This window comes from Protomyctophum bolini (genome assembly GCF_963924005.1).
Source record: "Protomyctophum bolini genome assembly, chromosome: 19".
NCBI classification, from domain to species: domain Eukaryota; kingdom Metazoa; phylum Chordata; class Actinopteri; order Myctophiformes; family Myctophidae; genus Protomyctophum; species Protomyctophum bolini.
Window position 1 is genome coordinate 14336982 of NC_137880.1, and position 22546 is coordinate 14359527.

Genomic DNA, 22546 nt, shown 5'->3' on the forward strand with positions numbered 1-22546 from the left:
CGAAACCTATTATATCATGAATGCATACATCCTTCCAAACAGAACAAAATATTAAGTTGCAACTTGCAATGAAAGCGACACAAATAGATTTTTCATCATGGAAAAAAGGATCTTAAAGGACCTGTAGGAGGCCTTAAAGGAGCACTTCACCCATGTATCTTCAATGTTGGTCCTCAGCTCACTAATGTTAATTATAAAATTCCATTGGTAGTTCACAATGACATCATCGGTAGGTAGATTTGGCCATTAAAAGAAAACATTCCATTGAAGCAAGAACAATGGCTTCTATTTCAGCATGCTACTTTTCCAGGAAGACAAAGACTGTAGTTTCTATTAGCTTGGAATCCCCATCGATGATGTCACTGGTAGGCATCAGGGAGGTTTCTGAACTGTCCACAACCACAGACTGAGTAGACAGATATTGCACCATCTTCTAATGAGCATTAGTGAGGAGGACCAATTATATGAAAATAACGTTGAATATGGGTGAAATACTCCTGTAACTATAGGAATTGGTATGATGCAAAGCATTCGCCGGCGACAAATACACAGCCTAAGAGGTTACACGTGAAAGAGGAAGAGCGTTACTTTATCACCACAACATTTCGAGCCACACATTCCACAAACATTCTCCTTAAAGAGTCTGTGAAATGGTGATGAAATGATTGGTATAAGACTGGACCTCCTGTGGGCGTGGCCACACATCATTCAATTCATATCAATTATTGAGAGGAACAAACAGAAACAATGGAAGTGGACATGGAGCGGAAACACCCATACATGTTGGTCGCGGCCACGCCTGACGTGGTTTCTATGCGTGGGCCGGCTGTGACCAACAGGGAAACAGGATTCTGGGAGAGCCAAGGAGTTCCGTAGGTTTCCTGCATGACAATGTGTCATTCAGATATGTGAAACGTGAGTCACGCAAGCCACACAAGATCCTTGTCGACTCCTTGAGTGTGGCCCGGCCTTCTCTCCCCTGGGATCTACACGTATGTGGTTCCCCATGAAGCCATTGCATTTAAAACATGCAGTTGGAAGTTTGAAAACATGGCAAAAAGGAGCTGGTGCCTGTACTTTATGACAGGCACCAGCGGTATAGAGGCCCCCAGGGCTCTATACTTATAGTCGCCCCCTGCTTTTTGTCCCTCACTCCCTATACAACCAAACGCCTTGGCTAAAAAAGATAATATGCTATAATTCAGATCTACAGTAAGTACACAGATAAGCTTGTAGATCTGCCATTTCCACAGAATGTTCACGTATTATGACATGCCCACTTTGCTCAGTAGAGGTACCGTATGGGTCCATGTGGTTAAATTGTTGTGTGGTACATGCTCCCACGGTCTGTTTGACATTTGTTTTGATATTGTATTTCTCATATTCTCAATTAAAATATAACTACAACTTTGTGGGAAGCTTGCACTAAATAATTCCACCCTCTCATTCATACCTAGTGAAAACATGCAACATTAAACTGAAGTTGAAGTTTCCACATTTGAGTCAATTCAAGACATTTTTGAATGCCACTCAAGTAGATTCTTTATGTCCCCTCAAAATAGTGGATGTGTTGAAATATATAATATGTGACAGTCAGGATGTATCCTACCGAATGAACAGATGGATGCTTCAGACCTGTCAAACTTATAGTTCATTCAAGATCTCAAATTAACCACTTGTCTTAAACCCTACACACTTCATTGACCGGGGTACCCCAGGGTTCTATACTAGGCCCCCTTTGTTTTCACTCTAGCTTACAAAGAAATCTTTAGTAACTAGAAAAACGTTTCCAGGAGTAGCAGATTCCCTGCCATGTCACTGTCACAATTTACCGCTCTAGAAAGCCCATCAAGTTAGGAAAGCTGTCACTGCCAAAACATAAACCCATATTTATAGACCAAAACCAACTCTAAGAATAGGCCTCAGTGTTGCGGGGATTACTGGGAGAAGAGTACAAAGTACATTAAATCTGAGACTCTTTTTTTCATGCCATTTTCAATCAAGCCAGCTATATTAGTTCACATTACGGACTGCTGCTAACCAGTGCTAATGTCTCCTTGATAGCATGGAAAAGAAAACGGTCTGCCATTATCACTCAAAAAGGCAGAGTTTTTGTGTCTACCGGAGGAGGAGTATTTTATTTGCGGCGGTGCTATCAGACGATGGCGTCATTTCCACAGTGACACTCATGACAACCCCGGGGGCCATTCTAAACAAACCAACAACACACAGTTTATGATGCCGTCTGTGTCTGGGACATAGGAGCGCGGTGTGCTAATGCGATGCACAATGCGGTGCACTGTTCAACAACAGTCCCGCGTCACTCGGTCACTCTTGCTGTTCATTATGGCGCTTTGGCTATATCATGTACTTACTAACATCGGAGACACACTGCTGTCACAAAATGTGTTTTCAGTTCACTGCGTGGACTGACTCACTGGACACACACATCCACTTCAAGCTGAATTCCATGATGGATGGTCTTTAAAATGTCATTACTGGAAGCAATGTGCCTACTTAAAGTTTCCCCTAACAGTGAACAGAGGGAGGAAAGGAGGCTAGGGAGACGCAGAGTGTACATTAATGCTCTTGCACTCGCGCTTACGTTGAAACCTTGCATCTCCATATTTCAACTTTTCAAGTTATTTAGTAAAATAATGCCCAACATCATCATATATATACAATATCTACAGTGTCACACAAAAGTAGAGCTTGTGACTAAATATCTACATTAGATCCATTGGAACCCCACCCATTCCTGAAATGTTACAGTTTTGAATATAAGGTTTCCACTTCCAGCCTAAAAGAAATGATATGATCAAATCCAACTCCCTGCAAAAGGCCTTCTATTCACGGACCCTAGCGTCCCTCCCTATAGGGCATAGGCTACTGCCTCTACTGCGACACAAATTAGGCAAAACAAAAAAAAGTCAGCTAAGAGGTATAGTAAAGGGGGAAAAAGGAGTGGACCTAGTGCAGAGGTCTGGGGGACTCTGGTCAACTAAGTATTTAAGGTATACTGTAAGAGGCTAAGGGGACCTAAATAAATCCCAGTCTTTGCTTCCTCAAAGAGAAAGCAAAACTACTGTTCATTAAAGTCATATAATATTCCAGCTGATAGATCAGTTCCTTCCTGTTCCACCTGACAGATCAGTGTATTCAAGTTCAACACTGTTCCTGCCCCTTTAATTATGACATCACACCAATACACATCCCCATAAAGAATTCAATGAAGTATATAGAAAGGTCGACTCTACTGTAAAAGCTCTTTTGGACAATACAAGTTTAGAGACACACGACATATAAATCTACATCAATGTCAATTAAATTGTATAAGTCATGATGACATCACAGATTACAGCTTCAGTTCTGTCATTCGATCCTTAAAAAAAAAGTTAACCGTCATAAACACAGGTGACACAGCTACGTATGTGGCATTCCAGTTGTAGACTGGCACCCCACAAATGAGTGTCTTGTCTTTGATGGACACTAAAAAGTATGGAATACATAATAACTGCTAAGTCAATACTGTGTACAATACTGTAGTTTTAGTCAAGACGAGGAGTTCCTCTTTAGTTCAAGGACCATGGCTTCACAACATTCTCCCTATTTTATAGGAAGGAGGTAATGTGACGAATCACAGATGATGTCATCTGATGGGCACTGGGGCAGGTCAAGGGAGAGGTTCCACGATGACCAATCGGTATTACCGGTATGTGGTTCAGAAATGTGACTAAATTAAGCAACACTAAAACATTACCTGGCTCTTTCAGCGTCATTGAACAGTTTTGTAAGAAACACTTTTCCCAAATACACGCCCTATAACATTATAGTATATAGTTCATTTAAATAACTACCACTGTACATATTTTAACCTATGAATGATGTGATAAGAACAGACTGCATTTGCTAACTGAAATAGCCCTCACTTAAAACTCACAGACAAAGGCTAAAATCTCATTTGAATCAAGGCTATGACTCAACTTTCAGATGAAATTTGCTAACTGTGACCCAACATCAATCAACAGAGTAGGCTATAGCGACTAGAGGGGTGGATGAAGCACAGCGGGGTGCCACTGCCAGCAGGCAGCTGTGTATCCTATTCCAAAAATCACTACTTACCGCTTTAGGCATCTTGTGTCCTGGTGCTGGAAGCTCTCAGCAAAACGAGCTTGTAAAAAAATGTGTCCCCAGATAAAGTTGCTCCCTGCTCCGTCCGTATACAAGCAGGTCTGGTTCTCACAGAGGCGTCCTTGAACAGAGAAAGGAAAAGAAGAGAAACGAGTTTCACCCACTTCAGAAGAAGACTGATACTGTCTGTCTGAGTAAGAGGGAATAAACACTCCCTTTCAGTTCATATAGAGGAGGCAGCGGCAGCAGACATCATCATCATCATGATGAATCACTACATCTAGCCTACTTATGATCACTACCGTATCTTAATATGGAACTGCTGGCTGACTGGCTGGCTGGGTGGGATAGTCTCCACCCATCTGTTTAGAGAAAACGCAAGCGGGCACCGAACAAGACAGACAACAAACAAATATCTGTCGATTTTTTTTATTTCTTCTAAAAGCGTAAAACGCTACAAACCATTGAAACCAAGCTGGTTCACTATTTTTTTCCTATAGCCTACTCTGTCGTGCCACCTGGACAAGGAAGGCTAGACGTCAGATCTCGCTCACTGGATTAATGTCTTTAGCCTAGCTGCGACTGTTTGATTATTGGGCAGTCCCCGATTATTGCAGCTACACAAATTAACACAATGTTGCAAAAATAAAGTTACAAAATGTGTCCAGTAGCTAGGCTAGTCTAAACATTCACTTGGAAAGAGATAACAGAAGTGTGACTATAACAGCATTTTGGTTCGTTTTTAAACTAAACGCGGCAGATTTCCCAAATCCAATATTAAAACAATTCCAAAACGTTGTAATGCTTATTGCTTAATAGACTGAAGTGAACGACAGGCTATGAGGTCAATTAAAATGACGCATATGGGCTTCTTGCCTTCTATAAAGTCGATATACATAACATTATGCAGAAGCACTTTATCGCAGATCCGTCATGTTGGCTCTAAGCAGCCACATCCTCACTATAATCCCACAGACACCTGTTGTGCTGTCTGGGAGATTTGCCTCCTTTGTGAGGAGGCGCGCGCACAATGTAACAAAGTGCGCAAAAAAGTAAACCGAACACGTACAATGTGGTGACGCCGTATGATGGGTCCTCGTTCGTTCGGTGCAATCCGCGGTAGAAAGTATTACCAGATGATGATGATATTAGAGAACGTCTTCAGTCCTGAAGCCGCAGATCTGAGATTTCCACCCTGACCCTCCTCCCCTGCCGTGTGTGTGGAAGTTGCAGCGTGCGACAATATGGCGGCGCACGCGCTCTGCGCGCATCCACATCCATGAGCCATCCCACATACTGTTGTGTTGTCACCAGTTCCCACCAATGGTGGAAAGTAACTAGTTACATTACGTAAGTACAATTCTGAGGTACTTTTACTTTACTGGAGTATTTCAAAATGTATACACTTATGTTTTACTTCTACTCCACTGCATTGTAGAGGCAATTATTGTATTTTTACTCCACTACAATTATTTGAAAACTTTAGTTAAGTACATTATGCTTAAACGGTTATACCTAACCTTATTCCTAACCTTAACCTCAGTAAAACTATGCCTAAAACTAAACTTAACCCCAGTAAAACTATGCCTAACCCTCAATTTATTTCTAACCTTATTCTCAGTAAAACAAAATAAATAGGCTACATGAACCGCCGCACCGAGCTGTCATCATTCAAGCCATTAGTTAATAAGCAATCACTCCACACAGCCTCTGATTGAGAGAATACTTTTTAGGGGGAGACAAAAAGGTTAGGCTTTCATTAAAAAAAACCTTATTACCTTCCAGTCTCCCTTCAGAGTTAATTAGTCTGCAAGACTTTCATTTTAATATGTCTGGCAAATTGGGTGTGAATTGGGACCGTAATTGTGTTCATTTATCCATGTCTGGGAAACAGTGGAGGGTAGGATACAATATGCAACCAATTGGACACAGGAACACCACGATTTCACTGGGTTCACACTTTTCCATAGCATTGCCCTGTGTGTAATGCTATGTAAAAGTGTGAACACTGTAAAAACACAGCCAGTAAGTGATTACATTTACAGTTTTGCACCATCATCTCTCGCTGTCGTTTATTTCCATCTCAGTCGGGGAAGTTACACTCGTGCACACGCCCACAGCGCACACGCCCACTGAGTGTGTGCACGTACACGCCCCCTGACTGTGGAGTTCCAACGTAGAGCTGCGAAACCCAGTGGGGAGGTGTCATAAGTACCGCTGGCCAATAGTTTGACAGGACTAAAATAGAGTCATATATATCGGAGGTAGGACGTGCAGTTTACCTTCAGTGCTCGCTCGCTGTCTCTGTAGTAGTGTAGTCTGTGTACAGTGTACACACTACAGTCAAGTGAGTCAGCCTCAGCCTGGCCCTGGACACACCTAGCAACCACTTCCTCACCCTGCCCTACAAGTCTATAGACTATAGCTTACCTCTCTAAGCATTAGTCCACAAACTCCACATAGCCTAAACCAGGGGTCTTATCACTGTTTTCAGCCTAAAGACCCCTTAAACTGATAGAGAAATGAAGCCCCCCCCCCCATATACTGTATGAAGATTTATGTATGCATCTCTGTGTCCCTTTATTCCTATATATGGAGTTCTGTGTCAGGCATGCCCAAATATGGAGTGTTGTGATGTCAGAACAGGCCAGATTATGGAGTTCTGTCAGGCATGCCCAAATATGAGTGTTGTGATGTCAGAACAGGCCAGCTACATATTGGACCATGGGCAGGGGCCCTGTCCAGAGCCCGGGCCTTTTTGGGGTGGTTCTGGACAACTGTGGCTGTGGGTCCGACCGACTCGACACCGGGCACTGCACCCACTGCGGGGGTGTGGAACGTGTGTGTCGAATTTGAAGTTGGTGGGGGCGAACAGTTCCCGAGTTACGTGGATTACACACGCACAGACGTACAGACAGAGACTTTGGTGCATTTAGACTAGAGCAGTGCCTGTGGGGCCTCTACAGCGGTGCCCGTTTGGCACTGGCCCACTTGGAACGATGCAAGTTGGAAATGCATGCCTATTAGCTCAATGGTAAAAAATGTCAGCACTTGCACAGGAAACCGGGTTCAAATCCGGGGTAAAAGATAAAAGTTACATAGTGCAGCTTTAAGTATAAAACCTGAGTACATGTGATATAGCTAGTTTTCAGTGGTAGAAAAAGTATATTTTTTTAACTTAAGTAAAAGTATCAATACTGACATGTAGAAATACTCTGTTACAAGTAGAAGTCCAGAATTCAAAATGTACTTGAGTAAAAGTACAAATGGCCAAAGGACTGAAGTGGTTAATGTATGAATTGTTAATAGTCAACATCTACAAAGTAACTAGTAACTAAAGCTTTCAAATAAATTACCGGTAAGTGAAGTAAAAGTACAATATTTGGATCCAAGATGTAGAAGTAAAAGTATTGGAAGTGAAGAGGGGTCCCATCGGGAAGGGGCTTCAAGCACACACATAGATTAAAAAGCCTTTATTAACTAGACAGGGCTAAGCCTATACATAAACAAACAAATGTGAAAAAATATTAAAAGTATTGGAAATTGGCTAAATGAAATTAGAGCAGTGATCACACTGAATAACCTGCAAGACAAGTTGCTTTGAATTTGCATACTAGGGCAACCAGATAAACAGCTCCCAAACATAGCCAAATGCAAATAAACAGTAAAAAAAATAAACTGTTGAGCAATTTGAATACAACCAAGACACATCAGAAATGCTGCATAATAACCGAGAATATTCCTATGTCTACTAATTTCAAATACATATTATTTTCAATGGGGTGGCTACTGCCTGCTACCATTTAGTAGCGAATTAAATGTACAGATGGGCAGGTAAATGTAGTCAAACACTAACTAGAGTGACCCAGAATAGGGATGCTATAGGGCCGGATTAATTTGGTTAAGACAAACCTCTTTAAGACTGTTTTCGAGAACTATCTCAAAGCTCACCTGAGATTAGTGGAAGGCAGCGCCGGAAGTTCTGTCTTGTAGCATTTGGATGATGCACACCTTCATAGGTTGTTGACAACGCTGAGGAAGGCCCATCAGTCCGAAACGCGTCCGTTGTCCATCAGAGGTAAATAAACCATGTGAAAAGGACATTTCTTGTGTGTTGGCTATTTATTAATTCCTTCATACGTTGTTGCCTTGTTTATTTTGCTCTCATAGGGAGATACTGTAGTTATTAAAGTTAATTTTCTTCTGATTTACACTGACCAGTTGCATTCTATGATTCTTTATTTTAGATATGAAATATTAAATATTGTCTGGCTCTGGTTAATTTAAGGGACTACTTACCACGACAGAAGATAACTAGAACTGCACTCTGTCGAGTGCCTACTTGCTTGTTGCACATGTGTGCAAGCAGAGCGCGCAAGTACTGTCGACCGCAACAAACTGTCAAATCTCAGCTTCTCTGTGAAGGAACGTTTGCATTTCCAATGGAAGTCACATGGTTTGATACAACATTCTGGACTACAAGCTGTTGTATGGCTTTAAGTTTCGGCTGTGTTTCGACTGCTGTGTTTCGACTCCCCCTCATACAACACAAATGTTGTGTCAAACCATGTGACTCCCATTGGAAATGCATTGGGGCAAGATGTATCACACCCTTTGTATACAACAAGCATACATCAGTCTGTTGCGAAGGTGTGAGTGAGGCCTTACAAGTAAAAGTACGGAATTGAAAATGTACAAAAGTATCGGCATCAAAATGTACTTAAAGTACTAAAAGTACTCATATTGCAGAATGTAATATTGCAGAATAGCTTGAGAAAGAAAACAGAGTACTCTGTATAAATCTGAGTTGTAATATAATTAATTATGTAATGTAAACATGCTGTAAATGCATGAATTATGTAATGTAAACATGCTGTAAATGCATGAATTATGTAATGTAAACATGCTGTAAATGCATGAATTATGTAATGTAAACATGCTGTAAATGCAATTGTGAAATGGTGTCTTATAAACCCATGAGGGTTGGGCACATTGTGTGCAGGACACGAAAATAAATAAACAATCAATCAAAATCAAATCATTTGAAAATAGCAGTTCTACAAGCTCACAATGCGTCACGTTGCCATGCATTGTGAGCTTGTAGATCGGCTATTTTCAAATGGCCGAAATGTATAGGGTTGAAGTGGTTAATGTATGTTTTCTAATCCAAATTAAAATCGCCAAAGTAACTAGTAACTAAAGTTTTCAAATAGTTGTACTGAAGTAAAAGTAAAAAAAATTGGCTGTGAGATGTAGACGTAAAAGTACTGGAAATTGGAAATACTTAAGTAAAGTACAAATACATCAAAATTGTACTTAAGTACAGAACTTAAGTAAAAATACTTTGATACTTTCCACCACTGGTTATAACTATACATAAAATAATAATAACAACAACAACAACAACAACGGTCACTTACAGCAGTGGTTCTCAAACCTTTTCATGCCAAGGACCCTCCAATTAATGTATGCATTACAACTCAGTCTTCATAGTAAGTGATTTCCTCCTGTCGTTATCGTTAAATAAGTGTTCAAACGATACACACTTACACATTGATTGTGATTTATTGAATAGCAACTGTAAAACAGACCACATTTTGTCATTAGGATTTTTCATTATGTTGGCAAGGCTCCAACAATGTTACCTTAAATATAAAAGAAACACCCTCCCAACACATGTATCTACGTAAGTCTGTGTTATTTTACCAAATTAACAACACAAGGGAGTTTATGCAACTAAGAACCGTTCATTTATTGTTCATACTATTTCTGTGGCGTTTCTCTTTTTTTATGGAGGGACAGACAGTAGGCAGACAGGAAATGGGGAGTGAGATGGGGTGATGACATGCAGTGAGGGCCGTCGGGATCGGGAGTCGAGCCCGCAGCACACTGCCAGACTGGATTACCAGCCAAGGTGCCTGGACCGCTAAACCACGGCCCAGGCCAACTTGTAAATTAATGTTGACAAATGTAGCAAAAAATAGCCAGCCAATCTATTGAACATTTGTGAAAGTGGTTAAATATATCTGTTAAGTGCTGTTGTAACTTAATAACTACATTGAACACTTTGGAACACAGGTTAAATTGTTTTGCCATCTCCTGAAAAGTAGTGGTTTTGGGACTTACGAGGTTTCCTCCCGACAGTGACGAAATGATGGCTAATATTATTATACCCCACAGTCATTTGGGTGGGTTTGGCTCCAGCTGCCAGTAGGCCTCCAGCTGCCTCTGTGTGACATCAAGGATGAGCGCTGTAACAGAGGAGAGCAGTATCATTGAAGTGTCAATCTGAGAACCCATCATAAAATAAAGGAAAAACAGCGCCCTCTTCTCCTTAGTCAACAATCTGTCTCGAGACTACTGAAGTGTAGACAGAACATGCTTGATGTGAGATTTAACCCATTGAGACCTGAGACCAGATTCTACAAAAGTCTTCTAAATCACGACAGTTTTCTGAAAATGTTATGTTTTTCTATGTCAGTGATGCTCAAACATTTTCATGTCAAGGACCCCCAAAATGATATGTATTTGGCCATAGACCCCATCTCATAATATTTTCCCAGGCAAATGTAAAATTTCTCGTTTGGGTCATGAGATAAGGTTTGGGAACCACTGGACTACAGCAATCTGTAATGCTAAAACATGAACACTAGATGGAGATGTAATAACATTATAAATTGTCATCCCTAGAGGCACGCCACCAGTGCTTAAAGTTTAAGGCAGCTAAATGCTTAATTTAAATTGATACATCATCATACAACAAAGTCACACACTGATCTAGCTTTGTTCGCTTGTAGATCTGCTGGTTTCATTTAGCAACCAGGGTTTAGGCTAAAATGTGTATGCCTATTTGTCTCACCCTGCTTGTTGAAAAAGATGTGTACAAATTTGTGGATAGAAAACTAAGTACATTTGCTTCAGTAGAACTGTAGAAATGTACTGAAAGTATATTTTGATGCCAATACCTGAAAGTTTTAATTCAGCACATTCAGACAGGATACTTTAAGGAGTATTCCTGCTTTGTTGTGTATTATTACTACATTTACTTATGCAAAAAATCTGTGTGCGTGTATTCTCTTACAGTCCAATTGTTGTCTAGCGATGCATCTCTTCTCCAGATTGTTGCCAACTTCAGTCATCAGCCACGGGAAGAAATCACTCTCGATGTCTAGAGGTCAAAACAACAGACACACATAAGGTTATGTAGGCGTACAGTATCTATAGGCCTAACTATATCAGTGATGTCAAACCTTTTTGGACCCCCAAAGTGATATGTATTTTGGCTGCAGACACCCATCTCAAAGATATTTCTGTTTACTAGCGTTCCTTAGCATAAAGTATCGGCAGAAGTGGGCCTGCACTGCGGCCAAACACATTGTGTTTAACACATAATACTGGTGTTATAACCAAGTTATGACTCTGAGGTGAATGCCATAAGATTGCGTTGCCTTGCCTTGCTTTGCGCTGCGTTGCCTAATTTATGGTTGGAGTGGAGGTCGTTGACCTTCTTGTGTCAGGGACTTACACAAACGTTGACTGAGGTTATATGAAATAATCGATTTAATCGAAAATGAAACCAACAGAATAAAATTAATTTATATGGTAACAAATAAATGTGCAAATGTTCCCAAATGGAAACCAAAGGCAGGAACCTTATGGCACTCGTACTCAAACTTTATTTTTTATCAAACTCAGATTTTACATAATGTACATAATATGGAACCAGACCATTTAGAATCCCCTCAGGGAACACTGAGGGTCCCCGTGGACCTCACTTTAAGAACCACTGGCTCAATGGTAAAGAAGGGCAGACCTTTCTCCACGGGGTCATAGAAGTAGCCCTGGTTCCTCAGGGTGTTGTAGACCGACGGCAGGAGTTCAGACAGGTAGTGTTGGGCAAACGCCCGTGCAGCGATCTTCTCCGCAGTCTCCATGTCCTTCTGCAGCATCCTCTGCTCCTCTGCAAGTCTAGCATCCTGGGCTCAGAGAGAGAGAGAGAGAGAGAACACAGTTCTAACATTTTCATGTCAAGGACTCCAAAAGATTGACTTTGAAATAAAATCTAAATTCCACTTTTTCGTATTTCAAATTTTCAATATTTACTTTCTCTACAAGCTTGCAAACAGCCAAAGTATAAAATAGTATTTCCCAAACTTTATACTGTAGGCTTTCTACGGACTCCCAATCCTTAAATAAAGGAAAGGCAAGCACATTTCAGAAACAAGGCTAATGTTCAATGTGCACCGAGTGCCTCTCTATGAACTTGTAGGTCTGCTATTTTTGAAAAATCGTGAAAATGTGGCGCAAATCTTTGAATATATTTTCTTTCAGAGTGAACGTTTTTAACTCAAGTCTTTGCTTCTGGGGGCATCCCTGGAACAACATATTTTCAGATGGGGATCGGCGGCCAAATACATATAATTTCTGGGGTTCTTGACATGTAGAGAAAAAGAATCCCGCACACTGTCTTGTCTTCACTTTGTTAGATTTATTGAGCAACGTTTCGGTCGTCAGACCTTCATCAGGCATAAAGAAGAACTGACAAACAGTCAGTATAAATACAACTCTGGGATCAATCAAAAGACCCGCGCCAAACCGTTACCATGGAGAGGTTCTTGACATGAAATATTGAGCACCACTTATATAGAAACATATTTCAGGATTTACTCACTTATACCTTGGAGTGACTGGAGTACATCTACGTAATGAATCCACACGGCTTTGGCTGCTGATGCGTGAGCAGCACACCACTCAGTGTCTCTATTCTATACGATTACTTTCGATTACACGCACCACACATTCATTCACACACAGTGACAGTGACAGCGACACAGTGACAGGGGAGAGCGCAGCGTACGCCAGACGGTATGTTTGTTTGCAGCGTTCACATTTATACTAATTGTGCAACGTTAAACCTGCTAGATGATGTGTAGCGTTGGTCGACTGTTAAGCGAACCTTTCCTTACTGTTTTTACAGTGCCTGTCTTTGCCTGTCAGACGTGCCAAGTATCTTTATGCCGAGATCGTGTGGTAATAGCTTGAAGTCTAAGGTGGCGTCCTAGCCTTAGCCCCTCAGTTAGCGGAGTGAGATACAGACTTACTTTTTGATTTGTTTGTTTGGATTTCTTTCATGATTTACTTTGGGTTTAGTTGCATTTTGTTTGGTTTATTTTCTTTGTTTGTGGTGCCTTTGCTTCATGATCTGCTTGTTTGTTTATTGAAATGACCTGAGGTATATTGAATCACTGATTAGGATCAACTATAAATTAAGTATTTTATTGTTGACTTGTACAAAAGTGATTAACTCAAATGCACTGATTTTATTGAAAACTATGAAATGTTTGGTATGATTCTTAAAGTATTTATTCTGTTTTATAGTTTTCACGGTGTTCAACGACCTTCAACTGTACCTGAAGAATAAACAACACCCGTTGAGACCATTCAAGTTCTATTTCATTCATAAACCGAGGGCGCTAACAACTACTGTTCATCGACTATAGTTCCGCATTCAACACTATTGTACCATCTAAATTAGTGTTGAAACTCAGTGGCCTTGGTGTGGGCAGCTCCATCTGTAATTGATTTTATGACAGGCAGGCCCCAGTGTGTACGCATAGGAAAGAGATGCTCATCCACAATTCTCACCAGAACCGGTGCGTCCCAAGGCTGCTGCCTCAGTCCTCTGTTGTACAGTGTGTTTACGTTTGATTGTGTCGCCAGATATGGGAATAACAGCATAATTACATTTGCGGATGATACCACAGTGATCAGACTAATAACCGACGGTGATGAGAGGGCCTATAGGAGGGAGATAGAAGATCTAACTCTATGGTGCGATAACAACAACCTCTCACTTAACACCAATAAGACCAAAGAAATCATTGTAGACTTTAGGAAGTCCAAAGGTATCCACACCCCCATTTCCATCAAAGGGTCATCTGTCGACATAGTTGATAACTTTAAATTCCTGGGCAAACACATCACAGACACATTCGAGTACAAAAGTGAACCTTTATCGCTGTATAATTGAAAGTGTCTTAACTGGCTGCATCACAGTGTGGTACGGTAACACGACCGCTCAGGACTGCAACAGGTTGCAGAGGACCGTTAAAACAGCAGCTAAAATCATCGGCAGCACAGAATTACACAGTCTCCATAACATCTACACCACTCGTTGTATGAAAAAAGCCCACAACATCATGGAAGACACCAGCCATCCCGCAAATACCCTGTTCAAACCACTCCCTTCCAAAAAACGCTACCAGAGCATCAAATCTCGCACCACCCGTCTCAGTAACCGTTTCTACCTCCAGGCAGTCAGGCTGCTGAACAGCTGACCTTGAACTGTATTGCACTGTTTTGTCACTTCACTTGCACTTTTTTTAAATGTTTTTTTGTCTTTTTCTTGCACTATAGATGTTTGTTTATGTCCTGTGTATGTAAGACTGAGAGTGCTCTGAGCAAAATTAATTTCATTGTATTTATACACTGTATCTTTCTATACACATGACAAATAAACCTGAACCTGAACCTGAATGTAATGTATGGGCTGTGCATGGGACACATTCTGCCAGTTGCGTTGTGATAAGAAAGGTCGGAGTGGCTTATTGTCGTTATGGGCCAAGAAAGAGTCTATTCCCTTTTCAATGCGCAAGTGTAATGCCCGAGATTCGAACCCGCGTGGAAAGCTAACATCTTGTCCACTAGCCTAAAAGGGGATTCCACTTTGGCAAGGGGAGATATTAGCAGGGTTCGTACACATTTCTACCAATACATTTTCAGAACTTTTTCAAAACATTTCTTTAACCCCAAGTATTTAACCCCAGTTCCAGGCCGATAGCAATCATATTGTGCAATATAGAGGGTATGCACATGCATAGACGTTCCTGCACAACTTCCGGGTAAAATAACAGATCTATACGCCAACAACATATCACGGTGCAACATGTTGTTTGTTTCTCCCGGGTTTCAGTGTGTGTTGAGCTGTTGTGTACTGTATGTTCTCAGTGTATGCTTGTGTTAACCTTGTTTAAGTTCAGTACAGTCTGTGTAAACTGTCCTCCTTGGTTTCCTGTGTGTACTCTGAGTTTTGAGATTCTGCATATGGGTCCAAACACACCCGGGGTCCTGACAGTGTTTATGTCCTTTCAGACGGGGAGCAGGTGACGCTGGATCAATGACAAGTCTCCAGATCTGCTCATGAGGGGCACGGGACACGTAGCGTTAAAAAATAGCTAAACATATAAAATAAAAAAATAGCTAAACACAATCCAGGTCTAGTCAGCCGCGTGCACGAAACGAGCACGTGAGCGACAATTTCACGGGGCCGCGCCCACCAAAAAACGCTTGCATTGTCGCCCCTCAACTTCTCTGCGTGTCCAAAATGAACGCATGCCTCTCATTGAAAATGAATTACTAGGCTGTTTTGTGCGTATATAGTATTATGTAGGCTACCTTCTCCTGGCGCTTGCGTCTCTCCTGCTCCTCCAGACGCTGCACCTCCACCAGCTCTCCGTTCCTCAGCTCCTCGAAGGCCCTCTGCTGAGCACGCAGCACCGCCAGCTCCTCCTCCTCCATCACCTCCAGCAGAGACTGCTCCACCGTCTTCCCCACCAGAACCTCCAGTGTGGCCTGCACCTCCCGGTCAAAGTCAAACAGCTGCCGTGGGGTGTTGGGGACGGGGAAAAACACAGGACAGAAGGGTTCTGAGCTGAACACAAGACGGAGACAGGACAGACAGTGACAGTGCGCCGCGGGTTTTCGAGTCGTGATCCCGACGACCTTCGCTGCGTGTTACACTCACTCCCCATCTCTCTGTCCCCATTTCCTGCCGGCGATGCATTAATGATCAAAGTAACTAGTAACGTTACGTGAAGTTTTCAAATAAATGCAGTGAAGTACAACATTTGGATCCGACATATAAGCAGAAGTAAAATAACTGAAAATTGGAAATACTCCAGTGAAGTAAGTACAGTACTTGAGTAAATGTACTTTTTGGACGGTTTTGGACATTACCTTCCACCCGACATGCACATGCACACTATTTGATTGTAAGGTTAAATGTGTTTTAAGGCACATGTGTTTGGGTTCACATACCGTAGCTACACCATAGATATTTTAACTCCATAAGAGACGCTGCTGAAGAGTGGAGCTCAGCCTGTATGGATGCTCAATCCCAGACGGGTAACACTCGGTTAAAACTGTTGCAATATAATTGGCTGTTGAGGGTTTATATCACTCCAGAGAAATTAAATAAATTTAGTGCAGATATTCCAGATACTTGTATCAGATGTGGTAAAGACAAAGGTACACTTTTCCATTGTCTGTGGGCATGTCCAAGAGTGAAAGAATTCTGGGAAGAAGTGAGGAGGGAGATTCAGAAGATATTGTCGATAGATATTGAGCTTGACCCGAAACTGTTTCTATTAGGTCTTTACCCACCTGGCCATAATATTCAGAGTAATAATAATATTCCTGGATTTATGTTTACTACAAGCCAAAAGGGCTATAGCCTTATCGTGGAAATAAATAGGCAAACCCAGTATTGCTCAGTGGTTTAGGGAGTTATCATTGTGTCTTCCTCTGGAAAGAATCACTTATACTTTGAAGAATAAACAGAAGATGTTTGATAAGATATGGGGAAGGTTTATCCAATATATTACGGTTAATGATTTATCTTATTTAATGGTGGAAATTGTCTAATTGTATTCTCTGCAGCTGTTTGGTCTTGTGGCCATAAGGACTCTGTTGTTGTTGTTACCATTCTAAGTGCCATTATTTTATTATACTGTACTTATTATGTATGTTATTGTTTTTTTTGTTTTAAGTAATTGTATTGTCTGTATTATGTATTGTTTTGTTGTATTGTCTGTATTGTTTGCACCAAGAAGAGGTCAGGCTAGCTTCTGAGCCACTCATGAAAAGCCCTTTGAATAGATTTGCGATGTACAGGCTTATGTAAGCTCAGTGCTGTATAGTGGTGAAAACATTTTTGCATGAAAAGCCCTTTGAATAGATTTGCGATGTACAGGCTTATGTAAACTCAGTATAGTGGTGAAAACATTTTTGCATGTTGGTAATACCAATAGGTGGCCTATATACTGATGCATAGTCATAGGTGCAGAAGGCCAGGTTAGATCTCAAGTCATCTTTAGTGTGTTGCTGTCGGCTGAAAACCTTTTATGTCCCAAACAGCTCTTTTTTTATTATTTGAAAAACGATATAGCCAATTCACGAGTATATCTGCTTTTTCACAATATTATTTTAGTAGTAGGATACTCATATTAATTTATTTAAAAAACATTACAAAATATCTATATTATGGAGAGACAAGGGGCCGTACCCCTAATCCCTAAACTTCTTTGCCTTTCTTCTCTATTTTTTTTTACCATTTTGAAGAACATTTTGTAATAGTTCAAACAAGCTCACAACGTGCCGATCGGCTACTTTTGCTCATTTTGAATTTGAATCCAAAGAAGTTTTGAACAGATGATGTTTACATACTCAACACATGCTCCATATATGGCCAGTACAGAATTCATTCCATATGTTGATCTTCCTCCTAGTATAATAGTACCTGATGATCATGTTTAAGGGGAGTACTGTGCCTTGACCCACAGTGGACCACCTACCTCGCCATGCTCTATCTGCGTGGCCACGTCTCTGCCAGATTTGGCCGGGATGAAGAGCGGAGTCGCTGGTTTGTCCAGAAAAGCGTCCGTCTGGCACTGGACATCAGTCACCTCGATGCGATCGCTCAGTTCCTCAAGATAGAGCTCTGAGAAGAAAGGGCGTTACTGTTTGAGTCCAAATGCAGACATTTTATCAAGCACGTACTGTATAGCCATATATACTTTGAGGTACGATAAACAACAGCCAATCTTTTTGTGACACATTTAAAGTGACAGGTGGTTCACATACAATTAACCCATTTAGACCTGAGGCCGATTCTAAAAACGCAAACATTGAACTAAAAACATTAAACCTGTATATAGGAGGGCCCCTCAAAAATGTAAAGAAATGAGACAGAGGTAGCTCCCGGATTGAAACGTATAGGGTATACTTACAACTACAACAAAAACTGGTTAATAAAAACAAACAAATACAACCACAGTCAGAGTATGGTGGCAACCTCAGGAACCTCCTTCTCCGAGGTTTGATTTTTATTTAAATTATTTAATGGACCGTTGTGTTTCCATGGAGACTGCCACATGCAGAACAGTACAGAGATCAAACATATCTCCACCGGCCATACAAATGAAAGACCAGAGAGGGGGATATCAAAAGCAGGGTTCAGTCAGACATTTTCAGCAAGCTATCTGCTATCTTTCAATGGCTAAAGTTTAAAATAATGGTTAATTAACGTGGTTAAAAGCTAAGGTGACACAGACACGTTCCAGGTCTTAATGGGTGATGTTGTACCCGTTTGTACGTCGATGTGCTGTCTGCCTTGCAGGGCCTCGGGGGTCCTGGGTCTGTACTGCTCTCTGGTGCGTTTACGAGCCAGCACTCTCCTTCTAGTCTCCGTCTGTTTCTGGATCTCTGCTGCTGGCTCTAGCTGAGCTGTCTGTCACACACAAACATACATACTGTAGATTATATTGTACATATAATACATATGTACGTTTTTAAGATTCAGCCTCTTGGCGTTTGGGGTGGCGCAGTGGTAAAGTGTGCAGAGGTTGTGGGTTCTAATCCACCGCCGTGCATCCGACTTTGTCGAGTTGTCTATGCAATTGGTCCCATTGAACACGGGACCAATTGTGTTTGGGGAGTGAAGCCGGGTGGAGGGTGATATTTGTCACTGCATGTATTCCTACGAGCCTGGGGCGGCAGCTGTCAGCGGGTAATGTCTGACAAAGGCTCTACAACATCATCCCGGTGGTGGCTCCTCACTGGCAGGTAAGTCGGTAAGATACGACAGCAGTGACAGCAACACAAACATTTATGTGGGGAGGATAATAATTGCCATTAATAGTGACTCATAGGAATAGACTACATGACAACCAGGAATAGTCTGGTGACCACCGGAGAGATGGATGACAGCCGGAATGTAGACGGCACCCGGGAGCAGTTTGGGTTGGCGCCCCAGGCTGTGTCTTCCGTGATGAGGAAGCCCAACAAACCCACGGTGAGGCCTTTAGGAGGCAAGCGAAGCCTGCAGCACCACCATGCAGAACCATTGCGGCTCGAGAATCCACCACTACTGAATGACGTGCCTGGTGCAACGCACAGGTCCTGGACCTGGTGAGAGCAGGAATGGACCTGGTGAGAGCAGGAATGGACCTGGTGAGACGTAGGAGGGGCCCGGACAGTAGGCAACCCACAGAGCCTAGTCCGTCCACGTGCCAGTTCCTCTCACTCCCAGTTCCGGCAGAGTAGTTCCGGAGCATCGGATTGTGTGGCCCTGTCTTTCCCTAATGGGACTGATCGAGGGTAGCTACTCGTACGTCGGGATTGATCACCCCCGGCTGGGTCACCTGAGTGAGGGGTATGATGATGAGAGACCCGAAACCCCGAAATCACAGGCAGCCATCTTTGAATATATATATATAATTTATTTAAAGCAAGGCTTCTGGAACACAATATTTGTGGCTCAGGTCTTAATGGGTCAAAGCAAGGCATTGTTATACTCACAAGTGGCATGATGTGCTGGGCATAAGTGTTTCCTCTGACAACACGGCGGTCATACATAATGTTTCCATATTGACTGGCTGTGTCATCCCTATGATGTCAGGGAAAAGGGAAATTGTGCAATTATCAACACTTTCAACGCGCAATTCACAATAATTTGTGTGAATTATTCTATAGCATAAACATATAGGACATGACCGTTCTGTCAATATGCTTAAATAAACGGACTCAATGTTTGCTGAACATGTTTGCTGTGTGTGTGTGTGTGTGTGTGTGTGTGTGTGTGTGTGTGTGTGTGTGTGTGTGTGTGTGTGTGTGCTCATGCATGCCTGTGTGAGTGATGCCCCTCAAGCATTAGAAGGACATTTTAATTCCACATTTTTATGTGATTGTTATTGTAATAATATAATATTTAAGGTTATTTGTTTGAAAGTGAAATATACCTTTAAGGTATAATCTATATGGCTGTCTCTATTCATGCTACATACTGTAGGCTATGTTATATCATTTTACCACTTTGTACTTCTGCCCACTGGGCCCCCCCAGGGGTGCGTCCTTTCTCCACTTCTCTACTCATTATACACTCATTTCTGTCAATCTCACTTTAGTACAGTTATGATGTATAAGTTTGCTGATGACACATCTTTAGTAGGTCTTATTACCAACGAGGTTGAAACCGACTACCGCAGAGCAGTAGAGGAGCTGGTGAGATGGTGTGAGAGTTACAACTTGATTCTAAACATCTCTAAAACCAAAGAGATGTTCATAGATTTTAGGAAAAAGAAATGTGTGTCCCCCGGACTCCCCCCCCCCCCCCCTCTTCATCAATGGGGAAGAGGTAGAAAGAGTTTCCTCCTTCCGGTTCCTAGGGACCACCATCCATGAGTCATTATCATGGGATCTTAACACCAGTCTCATAATAAGCAAATCACACCAGCATCTCTATTTCCTGCGGCAGCTTAAGAAGTTTAAAGTCAGCCAAGCAGCCATGACTCACTTCTATAAGGGCACTATTGAAAGTGTTCTCACCTTCTCCATGCTTGTCTGGTTTGGTCACACAACCTCTCAAGACAAATTAAAGCTGGAAAGAGTAGTACGTTGCGCAACAAAAAACATAGGATGCAGCCTCCCTACACTTTCCTCACTCTATTCCACCAGAATAATTAGGAAGGCAAATAAAATCATTGCAGACAACTCCCATCCTGCACATCACCTCTTCAATCTCCTCCCATCAGGCAGGAGATATAAGTATCCAGAGCTCTACATGTCGCTTCAGGGATAGCACTTACCCTGTAGCCATTAGACATCTGAACTCATAGTATACCCGGTATGCATGTAGCACTTTAAAAAAAATGGATGTAATTTCCTATGCTGCTGGTTTTTGCTTTTGTATTGTACTGTCCTTCTTGTTTGTGTATCTATGGTTGTCTGTATATGTTGAGTATGAACCAAGACAAATTCCTATCAACTTGTTGACATGGCAAATAAATTATTGAATCTTGAATCTTGAATCTTGTCCTCCTATAGTCATTGACAATTCAAAAAGAGTGACTAATATTAATAATAGGGCTGTTAGCCATGGTTCATGACTCTCGTATTCATACGAGATGATAATCATCATGGCAGTCATGTTTCAGACACGTAGGCTACCATGTAATTTAAATTACTGTGACAATTTAAATTGTCACAGTAATTAAGCTCTCAAGCAGGTGGGGATTATTGGTGGATGGTGTGAAGACAGGCAGACAGCAATGTCAATCTATAGATCTAGTAATTAAGTGCAACTTCCAATCATCATATTCCTGCATATGGAGTGGTTTTATAAGAACTGAGGCAGGCCACCGTGACCCTGGGCCCTTGATCACAATTAAATTGACACTTCAACAATGACACTTACGGTAAGTGCACCTTCCGACTCCCGAGTGATGAACTCAATGCTTTGTGAGAGAGCGAGCGCGCACACGCGCGCGCGCGCACACGTTTATTTGAATAGCCCACGCCTACCGTGTCCGTGATATATGCTGTCTGTGCATGAGGGTTTATGTCAGTGAAGTACACAGCTTTAATTACTTAATGTTCTCAAACTCACTGTTGTTCGGAGACAGGTTCCCTGTATTTGGAGCGGTTCTGTGCAGGTCTGGGTCGACTTGAGAACGTGTAGGTGCTGTTGGTGGACTCCTTCTGAGTTTGAGGCTTCAGAACCGACGTCATTGTCTTCTCATAAAAATTATAAAACGATCAGTTGTAGTTATATCACTGACAACTTTGACTAACAACGCTTGGAGGTTTACTACCCCGTTGGATCAAATAGATTGGCCTTAATGCCAACTAAACTGCTGGATGTTTGAGCGAGACAGAGGGGTTGAAACGGTGTTGATGTTTATCAAGGCAACGCAACGGTATCCAGGAAACGCGTCGTTCATTACATCACTTCCTCTTTCAGAGTGAAGTGTAATTTGAAGATGTTCAATAAAGTTTCATTTCATGTAAACTTTTTATGTGACTTCACTGTGACCTTATTTTGATTTGAATTACATGGAAACAAAATCTATACTCCTGGGATCTTTGATCAAAACTCACAAAAATGTCTAGACATTGATTGATTGATTAATTAACTGAATTACAGTACATTGAAGCACAACTCCATACAAAAACCGTTAACTGTGTGGGTGTCCCCGGGGGGTCCTCAGAAGTTCCAGAAACACAGGAACGCGGCCTACCCCCATATTAGATTTAGACTTAGATAGCATTTGATACAGACTTATAGCATGTCATGTAGACC

At 41.7% G+C, this 22546-nt stretch overlaps 2 protein-coding genes across 3 annotated transcripts in view; both read right to left on the reverse strand.

Annotated features, from left to right (window-relative positions):
• Positions 1-5336, reverse strand: part of ezrb (ezrin b) — a 63048-nt gene extending 57712 nt beyond the window's left edge. The window contains exons 1-2 of one of the 2 annotated variants that reach the window (XM_080790934.1): positions 5265-5336; positions 4123-4252 (exon numbers count right to left, since the gene is read on the reverse strand). In XM_080790934.1, coding sequence (XP_080647060.1) covers positions 4123-4134 — 12 coding nt within the window. In that variant the 5' untranslated portion in view covers positions 4135-4252; positions 5265-5336. Of the gene's footprint in view, positions 1-4122; positions 4253-5200 lie in introns of both variants that reach the window. The other variant, XM_080790933.1, reaches the window with a different exon arrangement.
• Positions 5337-9785: 4449 nt separating this feature from the next.
• rsph3 (radial spoke head 3) lies at positions 9786-22107 on the reverse strand. The gene is made up of 8 exons (XM_080790221.1): positions 21854-22107; positions 19768-19855; positions 18553-18697; positions 17763-17908; positions 15586-15789; positions 11945-12107; positions 11213-11299; positions 9786-10382 (listed from the first exon to the last, which is right to left on the reverse strand). Exons 1-8 carry the CDS (start codon positions 21973-21975, stop codon positions 10312-10314), a joined length of 1026 nt encoding a protein of 341 aa, XP_080646347.1. The 5' UTR covers positions 21976-22107; the 3' UTR covers positions 9786-10311.
• Between the last annotated feature and the right edge of the window lie 439 nt (positions 22108-22546).